This window comes from Condylura cristata, unplaced genomic scaffold, assembly GCF_000260355.1.
Source record: "Condylura cristata isolate star-nosed mole 26May11 unplaced genomic scaffold, ConCri1.0 scaffold00006, whole genome shotgun sequence".
In the NCBI taxonomy this organism is placed as follows: domain Eukaryota; kingdom Metazoa; phylum Chordata; class Mammalia; order Eulipotyphla; family Talpidae; genus Condylura; species Condylura cristata.
In genome coordinates, this window is record NW_004567107.1 from 28,325,082 (window position 1) to 28,343,325 (window position 18,244).

Consider the following 18,244-nt stretch of genomic DNA (forward strand, 5'->3'; position numbering starts at 1 on the left):
GTCTCTGGTGAAGCCTCTCACCGCCCCTGTACCACTGGCCTGTACCCCAGTTCTGTATGTACAAATAAATAAATCTTTAAAAAAAAAAAAAAAAGCAAGGAGATTGATGAGGATGCAGAAAAAATGAAACCCAAGATGATGCTGGTAGGAATACAAAATGGTACAGTTGCAATGGAAAATAGTATGGCAGTGCCTCCCAAAATAAAATGTGATTCATATATGACCAGAAATTCCACTTTGGGGCATATACCTACAATAATTGAAAGAGGGATCCTGGAGAGGTATTTATGCTCCTGTTTTTAGAAGCAGTATTTGTAAAAGGTGGGAACGACCCAAGTGTGCATGCAACTACAGATGAGTGAAAAAATAAAGTGTGGTATATACATAATAGCAGAATATTATTCAGCATTAAAAAGGAAGGAAATTCTGACACAGGCTACAAAGTGGGTGAACCTTGAGAGCCTTATACTAAGTGAAATTATCTAGAGACTCAGCCCTCCCTGGTGGTACAAGAGGTTAAGTCTCAGCACTATGAAGCTATCTGCAGCCACTGCAGTAGGAGTTCCATCCCCCGCCATGGGGTGACCCACATGGCACAGCAGACCTCTCCTGTCTCTATGGATAGCCCCTTTGGTTATCACTCCTATTGCACCTCTGGGTGTAGTTTGTGGGGGCGCCCAGAGGCGCCAGGCCTGTTAGCGGTGGGACGGGGCCTGGGCGGGGCCTGGGCGGGGCGGTCTCGCCCCGCGGGAGGGGGCGGTACCCAGAGGGCTACGCTGGTTGCCGGGAGAACCCACGACAACAAAAGGCGCGGGAGGCGGCTGCTGCGGCGCGGCGGAGCCCAGCCAAATAGTCCTGTGCTGCGCTCGCCGCCGGAGACCCGGGCTTTCTCTAGCCGGTCAGTGAGCCCCGGGCTGGCCCAGCCGGGCTGGGCTGCTGCTCCCGAGTGCGGTGCGGCACCTTCTTGGCCTCCCACGCAGGGCGCCGGGGTTCCTGGCCCGCCGTTGGGAGGAGGGGGCGCTAGCCAGGGGGTGTGGGGCTGTCACGGGATGGGCTCCGAGGCGGTTGGAAAGCCGGGGAGACCGAGGAGGACGCCGGAAGGGGCCTTGCATCCCCACCGAGCGTCCGGGGGAAGTTGGGTCTCCGGTGATAGGAAAAGGGCCGGGTTGTCGGGACGCGCCGGAAGGCGGGACCGACCGATCCCACACGGAGTCGGATCCCGAGTATTTCTCGTGTTCTCCTTCCATGTGCGGGACCTGAAGGGTTTGGGGAGGCCCCCCGACTTTGGGGGTTTCTTTTGGTCGCCGGTTTTGTTTTCCTTTGAGGATATTGAAACTTGGTTTTTTCCTAAGCTGTAGAAGTTTGAAAGCCTCTCTCCTTAGAGGAAGATGATAACTGAGGAAGAGAAATGGTGCCCACATGTTTTCTTTTAAACATCCTTTAAGTAACACCGCCCCTCTCTTTAAGTTTTTAAATCGCTCTCTCTCTCTCTCTCTCCTTTTTACTGTCTTCTCCGCATTGTTCTTTATGTATGTGGGCTATTTTCAGAGATCTTTAAGCAATTCATTCTCTATTTGCTGGGATGTTTCTGATGAAAATACTATTAACTAGCTACAATTTCTAGACAAGCACTACTTTTGAAAAACGAAGGCACAGGATGGCACCCTTTTTGGAATCACTTAACTTCTGGTTAATGGCAGGGCAAAATGGTCAAATATTTCTCTTACTTTTCCAGATTTCTAGAATTAATTGAGCACGTGTACTTAAATATATGTAATGCCTACTGTGTTTGCCTACACCCATCAAACTCCACCTTTCTTCATATTTATTGGTGAAAATACACTTGCTTCTAATAAGTGTGGTTGACCGGAATCTGAAGAAGTATATATACTGTGGATTTTTTTTTTTTTTACAAGTCAAGTATTTATGGGCTCTTCATGCCCATAATGGTTAGAGTAGGTGAAGGCATATAGGCATATAGACATATTGTTTATAGATATTCCCATTATAAAAGCCAAGAACGTGAAACTATAGCAGTTATACTTGGCACCTCTTATTAGCAGTTTTGTTAGACGTGGCTAAACATACACAATGACTTTTTTTTTAATGTGATAGCATAACAAGGTGTTTAGAGACATTTGAAAGAACCAATTCCTACAGTATTTTTGCAGTTTCTTTAGAAAAGTTTCCAGTACAAAATGATACAGTCTTCAGGATCCAAGAAAGGACTGATCGTATATATAAGTGGTTTCTTTTTCCAGTTCAGAATTTCACTGGAATGATGAAAACTGCCAAGGGTAGGTGTACCTTTGTTTTGGCCATTAAAGATGGTTTGTTGACTCTGTTTTGGGATTTTATAGCCCAGGGGAGCTGATATTTTTTTTACTCTCATTGGGCTCTTAGTAAAGTGATGTAAATATTTTTTATTATTGTGGTCTTTTGCAGACTATCCACTCACAAAACTATAAATGCACAATACTGCTCCTGAGTTGTTAGTTTTTAAAAGACTAGTGAATATTAAATGTCATAATTGCAGTTTTCATTACAAGCAATTATTTTAATGCATTAAACTGCTAGGTTACTTAATGTTAGTTTTCAAGATGTACCTCTCCAAAAATCACAGTGTTTTCCCTACTATTTACCATAATTTAACCTAGAAATTATCATAGATGACTTGTCTGTTACATTTTTAAAAGATTTTATCTGAACATTCATTTACAAGTTTTTATATGAACATGATAACTGTGTTCTTTTTTTGAGGAACTGACAGACTGTTTTCCAAAGTACTCCATCAGGAGGGTATGAGGGTTCAATATTCTCTGCATTCTTGCCAACACATGTTAAGGTTATTTTGATGATAGCCATGTTAGTGGGAGTGAAGTGGAATCTCATTGTGGTTTTGATTGCATTTCCCTCGTTGCTGATAGTATTAATCATCTTTATATATGATAATTGGTCACTGTTCTACCACTTAATGAGTTGTCTTTTCACTTTCTTGATGGTGTCCTTCTAAGTTTGATTGAGTCCTTTTAATCTATTTCTCATTTTATTGCCTATTGCTTTTGGTGTCATATCTGAGAAACTATTTCCAAATCCACGATTTATCCTTGTGCTTTCTTTTTATAGTTTTATAGCTTCAGCTCTTCCAATTAGGTTTAGGAACTGAGTTACTTTTTGTATGTGATGTGGAGTAGGAGTCCCATTTCATTGTTATGTGTGTGGATATCTAGTTGCTCTTTAAATATTTGTTGAAAAGACTATTCTTTACTCCATTGAATTGTCTGGGCACCTTTGTCAAAAATCCATTGCCCTTAACTGGAGAATTTATTTCTACAATAGATTGTCAGTTCTTTACCATTACTTTTAAGTTTGTTTTATGCCAGCATGACACTGTCTTGATAGCTGTTGCTTTTTTTTTTCTTCCTAGCTAGAACAGTGTATCCTTCAATTTCTTTTTTGATATTATTTTGACTATGATGTGATTCATGAATTAATACATGAATTTTAGGATCAAATTGTCACTTTCTGCAAATAAGTTGGCTGGGATTTTGATAGGCATTGTGCTGAGTCTGGAGATCAGTTTGTGGAATAGTGACACCTTAACACTATTATGTTTTCCAGTCCATGAACGTGAGATGTTTTCCCACTTACGTAGATTTTCTTTCAACAACATTTTGTAGTTTTCAGGGTTTAAGATTTATATATCTTTATTTGATTTTTTTTCCTATTTTATTCATTTCCCTAAGTATTTTATTCTTTATGTTGTAAGTGGAATTATTTTTATATTAATTTCTCAGGTTGTTCCTTGCAAGTGTAACTATCAATTTACTTCTTTATGTACTTATTCTGTTAGAGATCTTAAGAAAAAAGTATAATATGATGCAGGAGTAGTAAGGTAGCTTTCCTGCTAGTTCAGTTTTGAATAAAAATTTTTATTGAGTAAGAAATCTTTACAATTGCGCTCATAGGTTTATTTCTGATATTTGTAGCAAAGACCATATGCCATTTTTCAACATATAACTGTGAAATCTAGGGCAAAGTGTTTTTTTTTTTTTGGCACCTGTACAATTACACAATAATTTTTTGTCTTTATTTTTGAACTCCCCAATTATTCATATTTTGATTAATGACTGGGAAACATGATCACTATTGAGAGAATAGCATAGTGGAATCCCATGTACTTATTACTTCCTCATTTACCAACTCATGGACCCCAACCCGGAGATGATTTTGCAGCAAGTCTAGACATTTCATCTATAAATCACAGATGTACTTTTTTTTTTTTAAAGATTTATTTATTTGTTTATACAGAACTGGGGTACAGGCCAGAGGCTCAGGGGCGGCGAGAGGATTCACCAGAGACACCAGGGAGCAGAATAGGCAGATCTACGAAGTACACTGCTGAGGGGAGCAGCGGGCGGGTCAGGAGAAGTCTGCCACGCCATGTGGTCACCTCCCGGGCAGGCAGGAATCGAACTCATGCTGAAGTGGCTTTAGCTTCTCAGTGCTGTGCTTTAACCCGCTGCGCCACCAGCGGGTGTACTTTTATAAGACAGATTTACTCTATAACTATCTTGGGGCAAAACCTGCTTTAATTAACTTTGCTTTAGAAGATGCTTAGTGTACTAGGATAGAGTCAATAATTAAATTCTGTTTTTATTTTGATACACAGGAGTCCAGATCATACATAAAATGGATGTTTCTCACACTAGATACTGAATATTAAGTAGAAAATCTATTTAGTAAAATCTAATCTACCATGGAAGAAATACCAGTAAAAGTTGCTGTAAGAATTAGACCACTGCTGTGCAAAGAAGTTCTTCATAATCATCAAACTTGTGTGAGAGCTATTCCAAACACCCAACAAATTATCATTGGGAGAGATAGAGTTTTTACCTTCGATTTTGTTTTTGGCAAAAATTCCACTCAAGATGAAGTTTATAACACATGTATAAAGCCGCTAGTATTATCACTCATTGAGGGCTATAATGCAACTGTTTTTGCCTATGGACAAACTGGATCTGGGAAGACATACACCATTGGAGGAGGCCATGTTGGTAAGATTCTCCTATTCTTTGACTTTTGTTTGAGACACTAGAAAGAAGCTAAATATCACAATACCTGGCACATACTAGGTGGCCAGCATACTGATCTAAAGAAATAATAGTATAATCAGATATAAGATTACTGAAGATTTATTACTGCAAGATTTGTTTTTAAATATTGAAGTTTGATTTATAATATTTGCTTGAGGAAAGAAATGTAAAACAATGCCGAGTGTTTAGCCCTTTGCCGCTTTGAATTCAATTCAAATAAAGAGAAATGAGTTCACAAGCAGATTTCGCATCCTTTAACAGTCTGCTTATAAATAAAGAGTCCTGCAACCAGGGCTTAGAGGTGCTAGGAGAAACGTACACTGCTTCTAGCTAGATTTCCACTTTAAAATGCCATCTTAAGGAACATTGTCTCCTGTTTTAATTCTGGTTTGGAAAAAAATGGAAACAGAGAAATTCCTTTAGAGCTGGAAGGGACCTCAAAAACAATTTCTCTTAATGTATTAGTGGGGAACTCTAGCCATAGAATGATAAAGAACTTGTTCAAGTTAAGCAGCTAGTGACAGAGTTGAGATTGAAGCCAAATCCTCTTTTGAAACTTTACTGCATTTGATATTTTTTCTATTAAAATAAGATTTTGAATGTTGTATTTATGTATCATTGTCTACAAACTATTGTTAACATTCTATATGTATAATCACTGTAAATACTTTCCTATTTTCTTCTTAAATGTAGACTATATCACCTTCAAAAAAGCATATCTGATTACACTTAGGAGTCTTATAGGGGAAAGACTGGAGAGTGGCTTTGAGGTTTGAGAAATCCCTCATTTCAGAGATAAATGTAGGGGACTAAATGCCCTTTACCCCCACATGTCATCCCATTACCCCCAATTTTTTAAAATCTCTTATTACACAGGATTAGGAGATTGAAGATACTATATTTTTTATGATTTCTAATAAAATTAATTTCAGTTTTTCTACTGTAAGTTTGTTTTTTCTTAAGGATGCTAGCTTTTTTTTTTTTTTAAAGATTGATTTATTTATTCATACAGAACTGGGATGCAAGCCAAAGGTGAAGGGGCAGTGAGAGGATTCACCAGAGACAGAGTGGGGAGCAGAACAGGCAGATCCACAAAGTACACTGTTGAGGGGAGCAGTGGGTGGGCCAAGAGAGGTCTGCAGCACCATGTGGGTCACCTCTGGGGTGGGGGATCGAACTTGCACTGAAGCAGCTGTGGCTTGCTTGCAGTGCTACGTCCTAACCCGTTGCACCACTGGATGATAGCTTTTTTTGATTGCCATTTTTTAATGATGTTAAAGATTCATACTCTTTATCCTTTTAGGAATTGTAAAATATTCTGATTTTGTTGACAATTTTTTTTTTGCTAAGGGGCCATGACTACAATTTTAATTCTTTAAGGGAAAACATTATAAAAGTTCCTGTAATCATAAAATATTTTGACTGCTGTAAGGTGCTCTATATTATATTGGAAGAAATAGACACCATTTGGAACCACTGTTTAATGGTGTCTTTTTCCCTAGTTAAAAAAAAAATATGAAGGTTCATTGAAAGAGTCCTATAGATGCTTTATAAATTAAATTAAGCAACTGAAAATTCTTTTTATTTCAGGAAATGACAAGGTTAATATATACCATTCTAAAGTCCTGTAGACATTTTTCTAGGTATATAAAAATACTAATGCAATACAGTTTAGGTTGCTTAGTAAGTTATTATACCTATGGTTCTTTAGCTTTCTTTTTGCATTTGACAAAATATTTCATCTTTTTCCATCTGAATCATAGAAGTTTGTCTCATTTTTTTAAATATAATTTTATTTCCTTGTTTGGGTAATAATTCACTTCAGTAATATGGGACATTTAGGTTGTTTCTCATTTTTATTGTTATCAGCATTTACATTATAAAATATTATTGTACACTGAACTTTATGCCGAGGTATTAATATTTCAGTGGAATAGAGTTCTAGAAGTGGATTCATTGAGTCACATTATGCATGTCTGCATTTCTGATCACCCACAGAAATGTCAAAAAAGTGCCATTATGTATTCTTACCACCAATATGGAAGTTATTTGCCACTTACTGTCAAAGTGATATATATATATATATATATATATATATATATATATATATATATATATATTGGATTGATAATTTGCATCTATCAGATGGCAATATATCTATTTAGATGCAAGATATAGATGCTAGATGCAAATATAGGTATGCTAGATGCAAATATAGGTATATTGCCATCTGATAGATGCAAATTGTATTGTTTGAAGTTACATTTCTTGGTGTACTGGTGATAACTGGTGAGCATTTTTGACTGCCTAGATGTTCTCTCCTTGTAGGACAGCATTTTTGGGTTAGTTATCTGCTGTTTAAATATAGGTCTTGCAAAATAATGTCCTCTTTCCTCCTATACCTATCTAAAGTTACATTCGCTTTATACTGATAGAAAAACATTATTGGAGGGAATAGCATTATTTGCTCATTTGCGGTGTCTGGAGTAGCATGCTAGGTATTATGCCTGAATGAAAAATCTCTTATTTTTCCGTAGAGTGCTATTTAAACTGGTATTCTTATTTATTTATTTATTTTTGCTTTTCAGAATCTTGGATTTAACGTGTGTGTGTGTGTGTGTGTGTGTGTTTAAACCAAGCCTACTCTTCTCTAAAAACTCTTATTTGTGTACTCTTTAAATGATTACTTTTGAGGTATAAAAACTTACAGGTTTTTTCAGAAATAGTCTACTTTAGGGATAAAAGCTTAACATTGAAAATGTGCTACTCAGGTTATGAAAATACACACCGAGGCTTTTAAAAGAAGTATTAATTGAAATTCAGCTTTTTGACAAGTCTTTTGAATTATTGTACTTTGTTATCTGTTTAAGGGGGAAATGAATGTATTATTTCTGATCACCTGCATAGTCTGGCTAACTTAGAATGCCTATATATACTATGGTGTATAGATATTTCTATTGGCTAGTTCCTGAAGCTCTCAAAAAAAGAATTATTGCTTCCTTTTCGTTGGAAAACGTACAGCTTCCTTTACTAGCCACATGATGGCAGTCTTGTATCTTAAGTTATGTGAAAAGCAATCCAAGTTAATGGAGATTCAGGTTTTTCAGGATAATTATAAAAACATGTAAATATCAGTAATCTCGAAGTTGGAAACAAGTTGCTGTTAAAAGTTCATTCATGGGCCCTCCCTGGTGGCACAGCAGATTAAAGCACAGCACTATGAAGCTATCCACGGCCACTGCAGCATAAGTTCCATCCCTGGCCAGGGAGCTGACCCACATGGTGCTGCAGACCTCTCCTGACTCACCTGCTGCCCTCCTCAGGCAGTGTATTTCATCCATCTGTCTGTTCTACTTCCTATACTGTCTTGGTGAATCCTCTCACCATCCGAAACTTTGGCTTGTACTTCATAAATAAGTACATCTTAAAAACAAAACACACACACACACAAAACCACTTCATTCATAAGCAAGCTTTTGTTGCTTGACGTTTTCCCTGGGATAGTGGACAGTTTTCTAAATAGGCCTACAGAAACTTTTTAGCTTGTAGGCCCAGTATATTCCATGACTTATTTTAAATTTTAAGGGGAGAAGCAGGCAAGATAGGAAAGGAAAGGTCTTTTGCACTATGTGGCTTAACCTCCCTGGCTGTGGTGAACTGCTACAATGGCTTACAGATAGCTTCACAATGCTGAGACTTAACCCCTTGTGCCACCAGGGAGGCCCTACCCTATTTTAAAATTTTTATTTAAGTAACTGGTTTATACAGATTTCTCAAAAAGAATTCCCACTAACAGGTTGTATTTCAGTGATAGGAATTCCATCTGGCCATAATAAGGGACGTAAAGAGAAAAATATTTCAGTGCAAAGGACCGTGAAATAGGTTGATCCTTCCTGTGGTCAGTCCCTGCCTTTTCATAACTTTTTCTGCTTCAGACAATACATGTTGTTTAGAAGCTCAAAGACTTTTATTACAGTGATTCTTACCAGTAGTGGCATCTCTTGTGAATTCTACAGGGATGAGAGTGGATTTGGCAGGAACCAATATTGAACTCTCCGGTTGTTACTTATGCCTGTTGCATTCCTGAGACTTTTCATTAAAATATTTTCTTATTAAATCTTATCTTTTTGCACTGTTAGATTTTTTTTGTCATGTCATTTGATTGTAAGATCGTTTGTTTTTTTGTTCCTTCTGATTCTATATACAGAATATTGAATTATCTTCATTCAAATTATATTTAAATCTTTATTTTTAAACTATGTATGTGTAAAAATTGTTTCCACTGGTAAAAATTCAAATATTACAACTCTAATATAAGAAGTAAAATTTTGCCTTTCTTTTGCTCCCTATCCTATCTAATTCCCCAGAAGTTGCCATTATTAACTATTGTATATTTTTTGCTCAATGGACTGTGTTGGAGGACTATGGGGGCTTTGGTGGTGGGCGCACTGTGGTGACTAGTCCTGAGGGTGGAAATCCTATACTGTCAAAACATCAGCAAAGAGGTACAACGGTACTTTAATAACTATATATAGTTTTTAAAAATAAAGAATTCTTTGCATAGGTATATGTAATTTTTTTACCCAAATGAGACTTGTGCTATAATTCCTTTTTTTTTTTAATTTCATATATCTTAGACATGTGTTTAACAGTAGGTATATGTTATACTATTGAGCCATTCTCCACCTAATGGATTTACTAGATTGCTCAGATCTTTTTCACCGTTCCAAGCAATCTTTAAAAAATAAACTTATTTTTATGTACCTGTGCATACACGAACTGGGGTTTAGGGTAGAAGTGCAGGTGGGAGGATTCACCAGAAGCAGAGTGGGGAGCAGAACAGGCAGATCTGGTGAAGTACACTGCTGAGGGCAGCAGCAGCAGGAGAGACAAGAAAGGTCCACGGTGCTAGGTGAGTAAGCTCTCTGGCCAGAGATCAAACTCACGCCACAGAGGCTGGCAATAGCTTGATGGCACTGAGACTTTAACCTCGGCACCACCAGAGTAGCCCAGTTACAAGCAATCTTTACTAATCTTATCCAACATCTTTGTGGACATGTGTCCCTTTGGGACTCTATCAGAGGGAAATGATATTTAAACTTGTGATACTGACAGTTCTCCAAGACATTACCAATTTACATTTGCATAGGGAAGAGGCCTGGTTTGCTCAGTATTCGCTTGCATAGTACTAAACAAGTAAATAATCATAAATTGTGTTCAGATTATTGTCATCATAATTTACCATCAATTAAGTGATATAAATGATATAATTTTAATAGATTTTGGCATTAATGCTTGAGAGAAGACTGAGTAACCTTTTACTGAATCTTAAAACAATTAACAACCTTTCTTTACTCACCTTCACTGCCATCTTCCATCTGTTTCTGTTTTTTGTAGCAAAACCTTGAAGGTATCATTTATGACTCACTGTGTCATTTCCTTTCCCTGTTGAAGCTGCATTTTTCAAGATAAAAATAAAATAACAAGTCACCTTCATCTTACTAAAGCAGTGTTTGGTTCTCATGCCCCATCTTACTGACCTGCCTGCAGATGGCTGCACCTTCTGCCCTTGGTCTCCAGGCCACTATGTTCTTGATTTTCCTCCCACTGAACTAGTTGCTTCCCAGGCTCTACGACTGGTTCCTTGCAAGTAAGCCAGTAATTGAAGTGCCCAAGGCTCAGTCTCTCGTGTTCTTCTCTTCTGACTCCTTTCTCCCCTTGGTTTCATCCAACCTCACAAAATTAAAAACCCTCTATTTGTAATTGACTTCCAGTTTCTGGCCTCCAGTCCACACAACTATCTTGAGCTCCGAACTCTCATCCAACTGTCCATTCAACCTTCACAATCAGATGCCTAATAACGGATGAAATTAAATAGGTCAGAAAGTGCTGACCCACTCTTCCATATTGGTTGATGGCAACTCCGGTGGTTTAAGACAAAACTAGGGAGTCACCCTTGACACATTGATTTCCCTCACATTCCACATAAAATCTGCTGGGAAATTTGAATAGCTCTCTTCAACATAAATCTGCTTACCTCTTACCTTTCTCTGCTGCCATCCTATAGCAGCCACCATTGTGTCTAACCCTAACATCCTCAACTCTCGGTTACTGCATGCGGCTCCTAAGTGATAACTGCTGTGCTCCGGTGGCTTTCATCTCAGAATAAAACACAGTCCACCTATAGGGTCTAACTTCTGTCACCTCATTGCCTTACCCCCCAGGGTCTCTCATTTCCTCTGCTCCAGCCACACTGACCTCCTTGCTTATGGATCACTCCAGTTTACCAGTTCACAATACCTGTTGGTTGTTTTTTTTTCTGTCTAGGTCTCTGTTCCCTCATCTTTGTCAAATCTTAAGGAGCTCAAATTGGCTCCTTAATGTTGCATCATGTGACACCACTATTTAAAGTTGAAAGTATCTCCACCTAAACTTACTTGCACTTCCAGTCCCCTTTACCTTGCTGTTTTTTTCACCATTAATATAACATATAATTCACTTCTCACTTACTTTTTACTATTGTCTGTCTTTCCTAATACAGTGTCATAAGGGTAGGGTTATATTTCTTCTCTTTTGTTCATTGATAGTTCCCAGGGTCTTAAAATACTGCTTGGCACGTTGTAGGTACTTGATGGATGAATGCATGGATGCACTTTGAGCAAGGGCAGGCATGCGAAAATTTTTACCTCTGAATTTTATTATATGGTTAAAAATTTTTATAATATAGACAAATGTTAGCAAATTAAGTACTTATTTACTACTTATTTGGGTCTGTAGGTTTTCTTTAAGTTTCAGGATTTCTTTTTCTAAATTTTCAGCTTCAGTTGTGGAGGGTCAAAAGGGTATCATTCCTCGAGCTATCCAAGAAATATTTCAAAATATCTGTGAAAATCCTGGCATTGACTTTAATATAAAAGTGTCTTATATAGAAGTATACAAGGAAGAGTTAAGAGATCTTCTAGAACTGGAGACATCTGTGAAGGATCTTCATATCAGAGAAGATGAAAAAGGAAACACAGGTAAAACAGGCTACTTAATTGATTGCCTTCATTATCAAACAGATATGATGAATGCAGTTTCTAGAGATATTCCAAACAATCTTTAAAACAGACATAGAAGCAAATTGAAATTATTTTAAAATTGAATAACTTACTAATCATCAACATTTACCCTGGTAAAAAGAAGTTCAGACTGGTAAGGTAAATTTAGTAATTTATAATTCAATACTAATTGTCTATAAGTGCCCCCACCATTCCCCTTAAGAAAGTCTGTGAAATAGACTGCATTGACCTTTTTTATCCTGCCGGGCCTATCCTGTGATGGAGGTTGGCATTTATTTTGTGTTTGTCCAAGTTGATTAGAACTCACCTTGTTGCTACCTCTTTGATTTTTGTCTCAGCATGCCTATTGCTTCCTCTTTTTTAATTTTTTTTTTAAAGATTTATTTATTCATACAGAACTGGGGTACAGGCCAGAGATGTGGAGGGTGAGAGGATTCACCAGAGACAGAGTGGGGAGCAGAACAGGCAGATTAATGAAGTACACTGCTGAGGGGAGCAGCGGGCGGGTCAGGAGAGGTCTGCCTCGCCATGTGGATCTCCTCCAGGGCAGGCGGGAATCGAACTCATGCGGAAGTGGCTTAAGTTTCTTAGTGCTGTGCTTTAGCCCGCTGCGCCACCAGGGAGGGCCCCCTCTTTTTTAATTTTTAATTTAGTTTATTTGTATCTATATTATCCTTTTTTTGTGTCTCTTAAGGACTGACTTTCTGTGCTAGCAACCTATTAATCTCATTAAATATTCACTTGTTTGGGAATGGGACATTAGAATAAGAGGTTCAAAATGCATAGCATTTTAAAGAATAATGCTTTCTGCTTTTTGGATTTAAAAGGCAATATGTTCATCATATAACATTTTAAAAATATGGGGAAGTATAGGAAATTTAGAGATCCCAGGACCCAGAAATAACATCTTCCTCTTTTTGGGATGTTTCCTTCCAGGTTTCTTTTTCTTTGTACATAAATAATTAAAAAATACATACTTGCAACCCTGTATACAGGATTGTATTTTATTATTTCAATTAATATTTATATTGTAAGCATTTCCATATGTCATTACACATTTTCCTTATTTATGCCTCTTTATGGTCTGAATATATTACAATTCACTTAACATGCCATTGTAGGAAATTCAGATTATTTCCAGATTTTCACCATTTTTTTAAAAAGATTATTTATGCTCACAAACTGGGGTACAGGCCAAGGTGTGGTGGGTGAGAGGGTTCACCAGAGATGAGTGGGCAGCAGAACAGGCCAGCTGACAAAGTACACTGCTGAGGGGAGCAGCGGGCAAGTCAGGAGAGATCTGCTGCACCATGTGGGTCACCTCTGGGGCAGGGGATCATGCTCGTATTGGAGAGGATTCAGAGAGCTTCATAATATGATGCTTTAACCCATTGTGCCACCAGGGAGAGCCTGATTTTCACTATTTTTAATAACATTGTAATGTCTATTCTTGGATGTCTTTCTCTCTTAGAATTAGTAGAACCTTCCTAGAGAAAACCTGCCAGAGGAATGACTCCTTGGGGGAAGTTCCTAGCAGTTTGGGAAGTATAGTAGCTGGGGATTCCGTCAACAGTCTGGAAGGACAGTAACGCTCTCCTTCTCTTACGCCCTGTCTGGCAGCCTTGTATGCTGAATGCTTGAGGAAATAAGGCTTGTTTCTCAGAAAGAAAGCATACGTGATTTGTTATGGTCTTACTAGATCACTCAGTATAGTCTTATCTTTTCTGTATGGAATTAAGACTGGTATGTTGAAATGCTAATGTGAATGTTTTTACCTTTTATTAAAAATTACAAAAATAATGCATACTTATAATAAAATAGCCTCACAGTACAAAAGTATACACTATCATGCCTGATGAACTGAAGATCAAATTTATCCATAGCTTAAAATAATTCTATAGCTGATTCAATCCTGAAAAATTTGTGAAAGGATGAAGCAAATTATCCTATCTACCTTATATAATGCCATAAATAAATGACAAATTGCCATATAGCTTATATCATGTCCCATACAACCAAAAATACATTTATTTGATATTATTTAGTTGGTATCCAACCCTGATACTGCTCAACAAGTACCATCCTGGGCCCTGCTTTTCAAAGATTCTGATGAATTCATATGAGTAGTGCCTGAGCACTGGTACTTTCTTTGTTCATAAAGTTCCCAGGAGATTTGCAGCTGGGTTTCAGAACCATAGACAGTTCGAAAATGAAAGCTTAACATTAAAAAAAACTTATGAAAATCACTGTGATTAACAGTTGTTTCCATATTTTATAATTATTGATATTTTAGCACTGCCTGTTTGCAGTACAGTATAATTTAGAACTTTGAATGAAGGTTGTGAAGGTATCAAGGTAGAACTAATGCAAGCAAAATGATTATTTTTCAAAGAAACAATAGCATGACAGAGTGCCTCCTCTATTAACAATTTGAGCTCAGAATCAGGAGCTTTATTGTTCTAATTTTAAATCCCAAACCCACCTATTCTTTTTTGAAATATTTTTGAATAAAACACAAAGTAGGTAATAAGCTTAGTTTATTTTTGGTTCTTGATCTGCTATTGAAATCAGTTTTTTTTTTTGCTTTTGTTTACTTTGTACTCATATATAGGGCATACTTGTTTTTTTAATATACAAGTGACTTTATACTGAATTTTCTTTGATCATTGGCTATGACTCCATAGTACAAAAAAAACTTGAATATTAACAAAGCTTAAAAAATTAATTTTGTTACTACAAATTCTTTTGAGTTATATATTTATTTTATTAACTAGATTTCATTAGTAAACTGTAAATCAAAATAACTGAATGGAAATTTTTCTTTTGTCAATCATTTTAAAGAATGTGTGGCCTAAAGAGACCAGTTTATAAAAATTGTTTAAAATGTATATATTAGATCTTTTAGAATTTAAGTATTGAAATGATTGCTCTTTATTAAAAGTTTCTTTAGGAGGTTATCTAAAAGTATTTAGTGGTGTTGCTGTTAATTATTGTTTGAGATGCTTTTTTTTTTTAACAAATTTGTGTAATTTAGCTACTGGATTTTGGTTAAATCTGGGCTTTAAACCTTGCTATTGCTGTTTTAAGTGATTGTTGGGGCCAAGGAATGCCAGGTGGAGAGTGCAGATGAAGTGATGAGTCTTCTGGAGATGGGGAATGCAGCCAGGCACACAGGTACCACCCAGATGAACGAGCACTCCAGTAGATCACACGCTATTTTTACCATCAGCATTTGTCAAGTTGAAAAAAATATAGATGCAGTGGAAGATGGAGACTGGTATTCGCATCGGCATATTGTCTCAAAGTTCCACTTTGTGGATTTGGCTGGATCAGAAAGAGTAACGAAAACAGGGAATACTGGTGAACGGTTTAAGGAATCCATTCAAATCAACAGTGGGCTGCTGGCTTTAGGAAACGTGATAAGCGCTCTAGGGGATCCACGCAAGAAGAGTTCACATATTCCTTACAGGGATGCTAAAATCACCCGCCTTCTGAAAGATTCCCTGGGAGGCAGTGCCAAGACTGTCATGATCACTTGTGTCAGCCCATCCTCCTCAGATTTCGACGAGTCCTTAAATTCTCTTAAATACGCTAACAGAGCACGCAACATTAGAAACAAACCTATCTTAAACTTCAGCCCTGAGTCAGACCGCATGGACGAAATGGAATTTGAGATTAAGTTGCTTCGAGAAGCTTTGCAGAGCCAGCAGGCTAGTATCAGCCAAACTAGCCAAACCCGAGAGAGTACTCCCGATAAAAGTAAAATCCATTCTCTTGAGGAACAGGTGGCTCAGCTACAAGGAGAATGTCTGGGTTACCAAAACTGTTTAGAGGAAGCCTTTACCTTTCTAGTGGAGTTGAAAGATGCTGTCAGACTGACCCAGAAACAGCAACACAAGCTGCAGGAGTGGTTTAACATGACACAGGAGGTCCGGAAGGCAATTCTCACCTCATTCAGAGGCGGCAGAGGCTCTCTTAACCTGGAAGAAGGACCACAGGACATTACAGTTCTCCATCTTAAGCGAGAGCTTAAGAAATGCCAGGTACTTAGACACCATTTCTATAAGTGACTGGTTTAAGGGTCACATTTATGTGAGCAAGTAAGATTCATTGTGGAAGCTCAGAAGCTTTTAAAAATCATTAATATGTAAAATCTTTTTTACCATTTTGTTCACCCTTCTCTTTTCCCCTTGCTTTCTCATAATTTGTTCTTTTTTGGCTACTTCTCCTTTCTCTGCTCCTTAAAATATATTTTCATTTGTTATGCTCATGTGGACCTAGTCCTTAATGTAGAGAATGAAAACAAGCAATTTCAGAAAAAAAAATACTTTTTTTAAATGTAGTACTTTAATGAGTTATTGAAAAAAAAAACCTTCATCCTTTGAGTTTGGAATATTTTTTTAAACAAAATATACTTGATAATATTTAAAGAACATAAGTATGTACATGTATACATTTTGCTTGTGTGTGTGTGTGTAGAGAGAGAGACAGATTTCAGAATTACGTTTTCTCACGTTTCATTCAAAAAGCACCTTATGATGCTTGGGTAGAGAGTATGTGTCATTGTAAAAATGGTGGAGAATAGTTCCAGTTCTGTTTTTTCAGAGTTTACAATCTGGTGGACAAATGGATATTTTTTTTAGTTTAAAAAAAAATACTACTACTTATAGTTAAAAACGTAACTTTGTAGTTAGAAATATTCCCTCAACACCTTTTTATATGTGTCATAAATCATTTGTATTATTTTCAGAGCATTTATTGAATCTTTTGGCTTTGCTTCTGTGGATTGAATCCATTGATATTTACCTATTTAAATTAAAAAAATTTAAACTGTTTTCTCACTCAAAACAACTCCATTACATGTTAATATAAAGTACATTTTTTGGATAAAAATTAACCTTCCTCAAACAAGTATTTAATAAGAGTCAAACTGTTTTATGTTTCTACAAATCTTTTCATTTTTGGCTGAAGAAAAGATAGGTGGATTTTCATATCTGTTTTATCATTCAACTTACTACAATATTTGTTTTAGTTGAAGTATATGAGGAACTAGCCTCATGGATTTATTGTTGGAAGGAAGTAGTATTTAATTTTTAAAAAAGATTTATTTATTTATGCATACAGAACTGGCATTCAGGCTAGAGGTTCAGGGGCTGTGAGAGGATTCACCAGAGACAGACTGGGGAGCAGAACAGCCACGTCAACAAAGTATACTTGCTGAGGGGAGCAGCAGGCGGGTCAGGAGCGGTCTGCGGCGCCATATGGGTCACCTCTGGGGCTGGGGATCGAACCTGCACCAAAGCATTTGCAGCTAGCTTGCAGTACTGCGCCTTAATCCACTGTGCCACCAGGGAGGGCCCAGTATTTAATATTTTAATGCCCTTTTCAGATAAATGTCAATATTATACCAACAAGTAGAAATGTTCTAAAGATTACTTCCAAGTTAGGGTTTGAAACTTTCGTTCATTAAGATCTAGACATTAAAATCCACTGCTCTCTCTCTCTTGTGTTTTGAATGGATCTTTTACCCATACATGATTTTGATCATTTGGAAAATATTTGTTTGCTGTATGATGTAGAGCTTATCAAGCATATATAAAAATATTGAAAAGTGCAGTACTAGGAAGGCAATAAATGCCCATGAAAGAGAATATTAGCTAATGAGAGTTACAGTTAAATCTTTTCTTATGCAGGAGGGAAGTCACACAGGTTTTATAAATTTAAAGGATTATAGAGACCATCAGGATCATGCTCATCATCATTTGATCATTTAAGGGAGGATTCTAGCAGAGAAAAGAAGGGTCTTGTCCAAAGTCACAAGTGAGGCTGACAGAATCAAGCTGGTCCCAGCGCAGGTCCCCTTTACCTTGGAGCTGCTGCCTGGGAGTATTGCACTTCATCCATTTTGTATATTAAGCTTTATTTATAAAGTGAACAAGTTACTGTAAATCATCTCCTCGTTCTGCTCATCTTTTCTTTTCACACAGGCTTTGGGTCCAGACAGGCCTGGGTTCAATGTTAGGAGTTTGGTTTACCCACTGTGTCTACTTGGAAAGAAGTTTTCATCTCACTATGCCTTTGTTTCTT

At 37.2% G+C, this 18,244-nt stretch overlaps 1 protein-coding gene across 1 annotated transcript in view; it reads left to right on the forward strand.

The window, feature by feature from the left end:
- The first annotated feature begins 824 nt into the window (after positions 1-824).
- KIF27 (kinesin family member 27) overlaps positions 825-18,244 on the forward strand; it is a 62,046-nt gene continuing 44,626 nt past the window's right edge. Inside the window, exons 1-4 of the mRNA XM_012721126.1 lie at positions 825-898; positions 4,673-5,057; positions 11,915-12,115; positions 15,245-16,200. Of these exons, the coding sequence (XP_012576580.1) occupies positions 4,760-5,057; positions 11,915-12,115; positions 15,245-16,200 (1,455 nt within the window). The 5' untranslated portion in view covers positions 825-898; positions 4,673-4,759. The remainder of the gene's footprint in view (positions 899-4,672; positions 5,058-11,914; positions 12,116-15,244; positions 16,201-18,244) is intronic.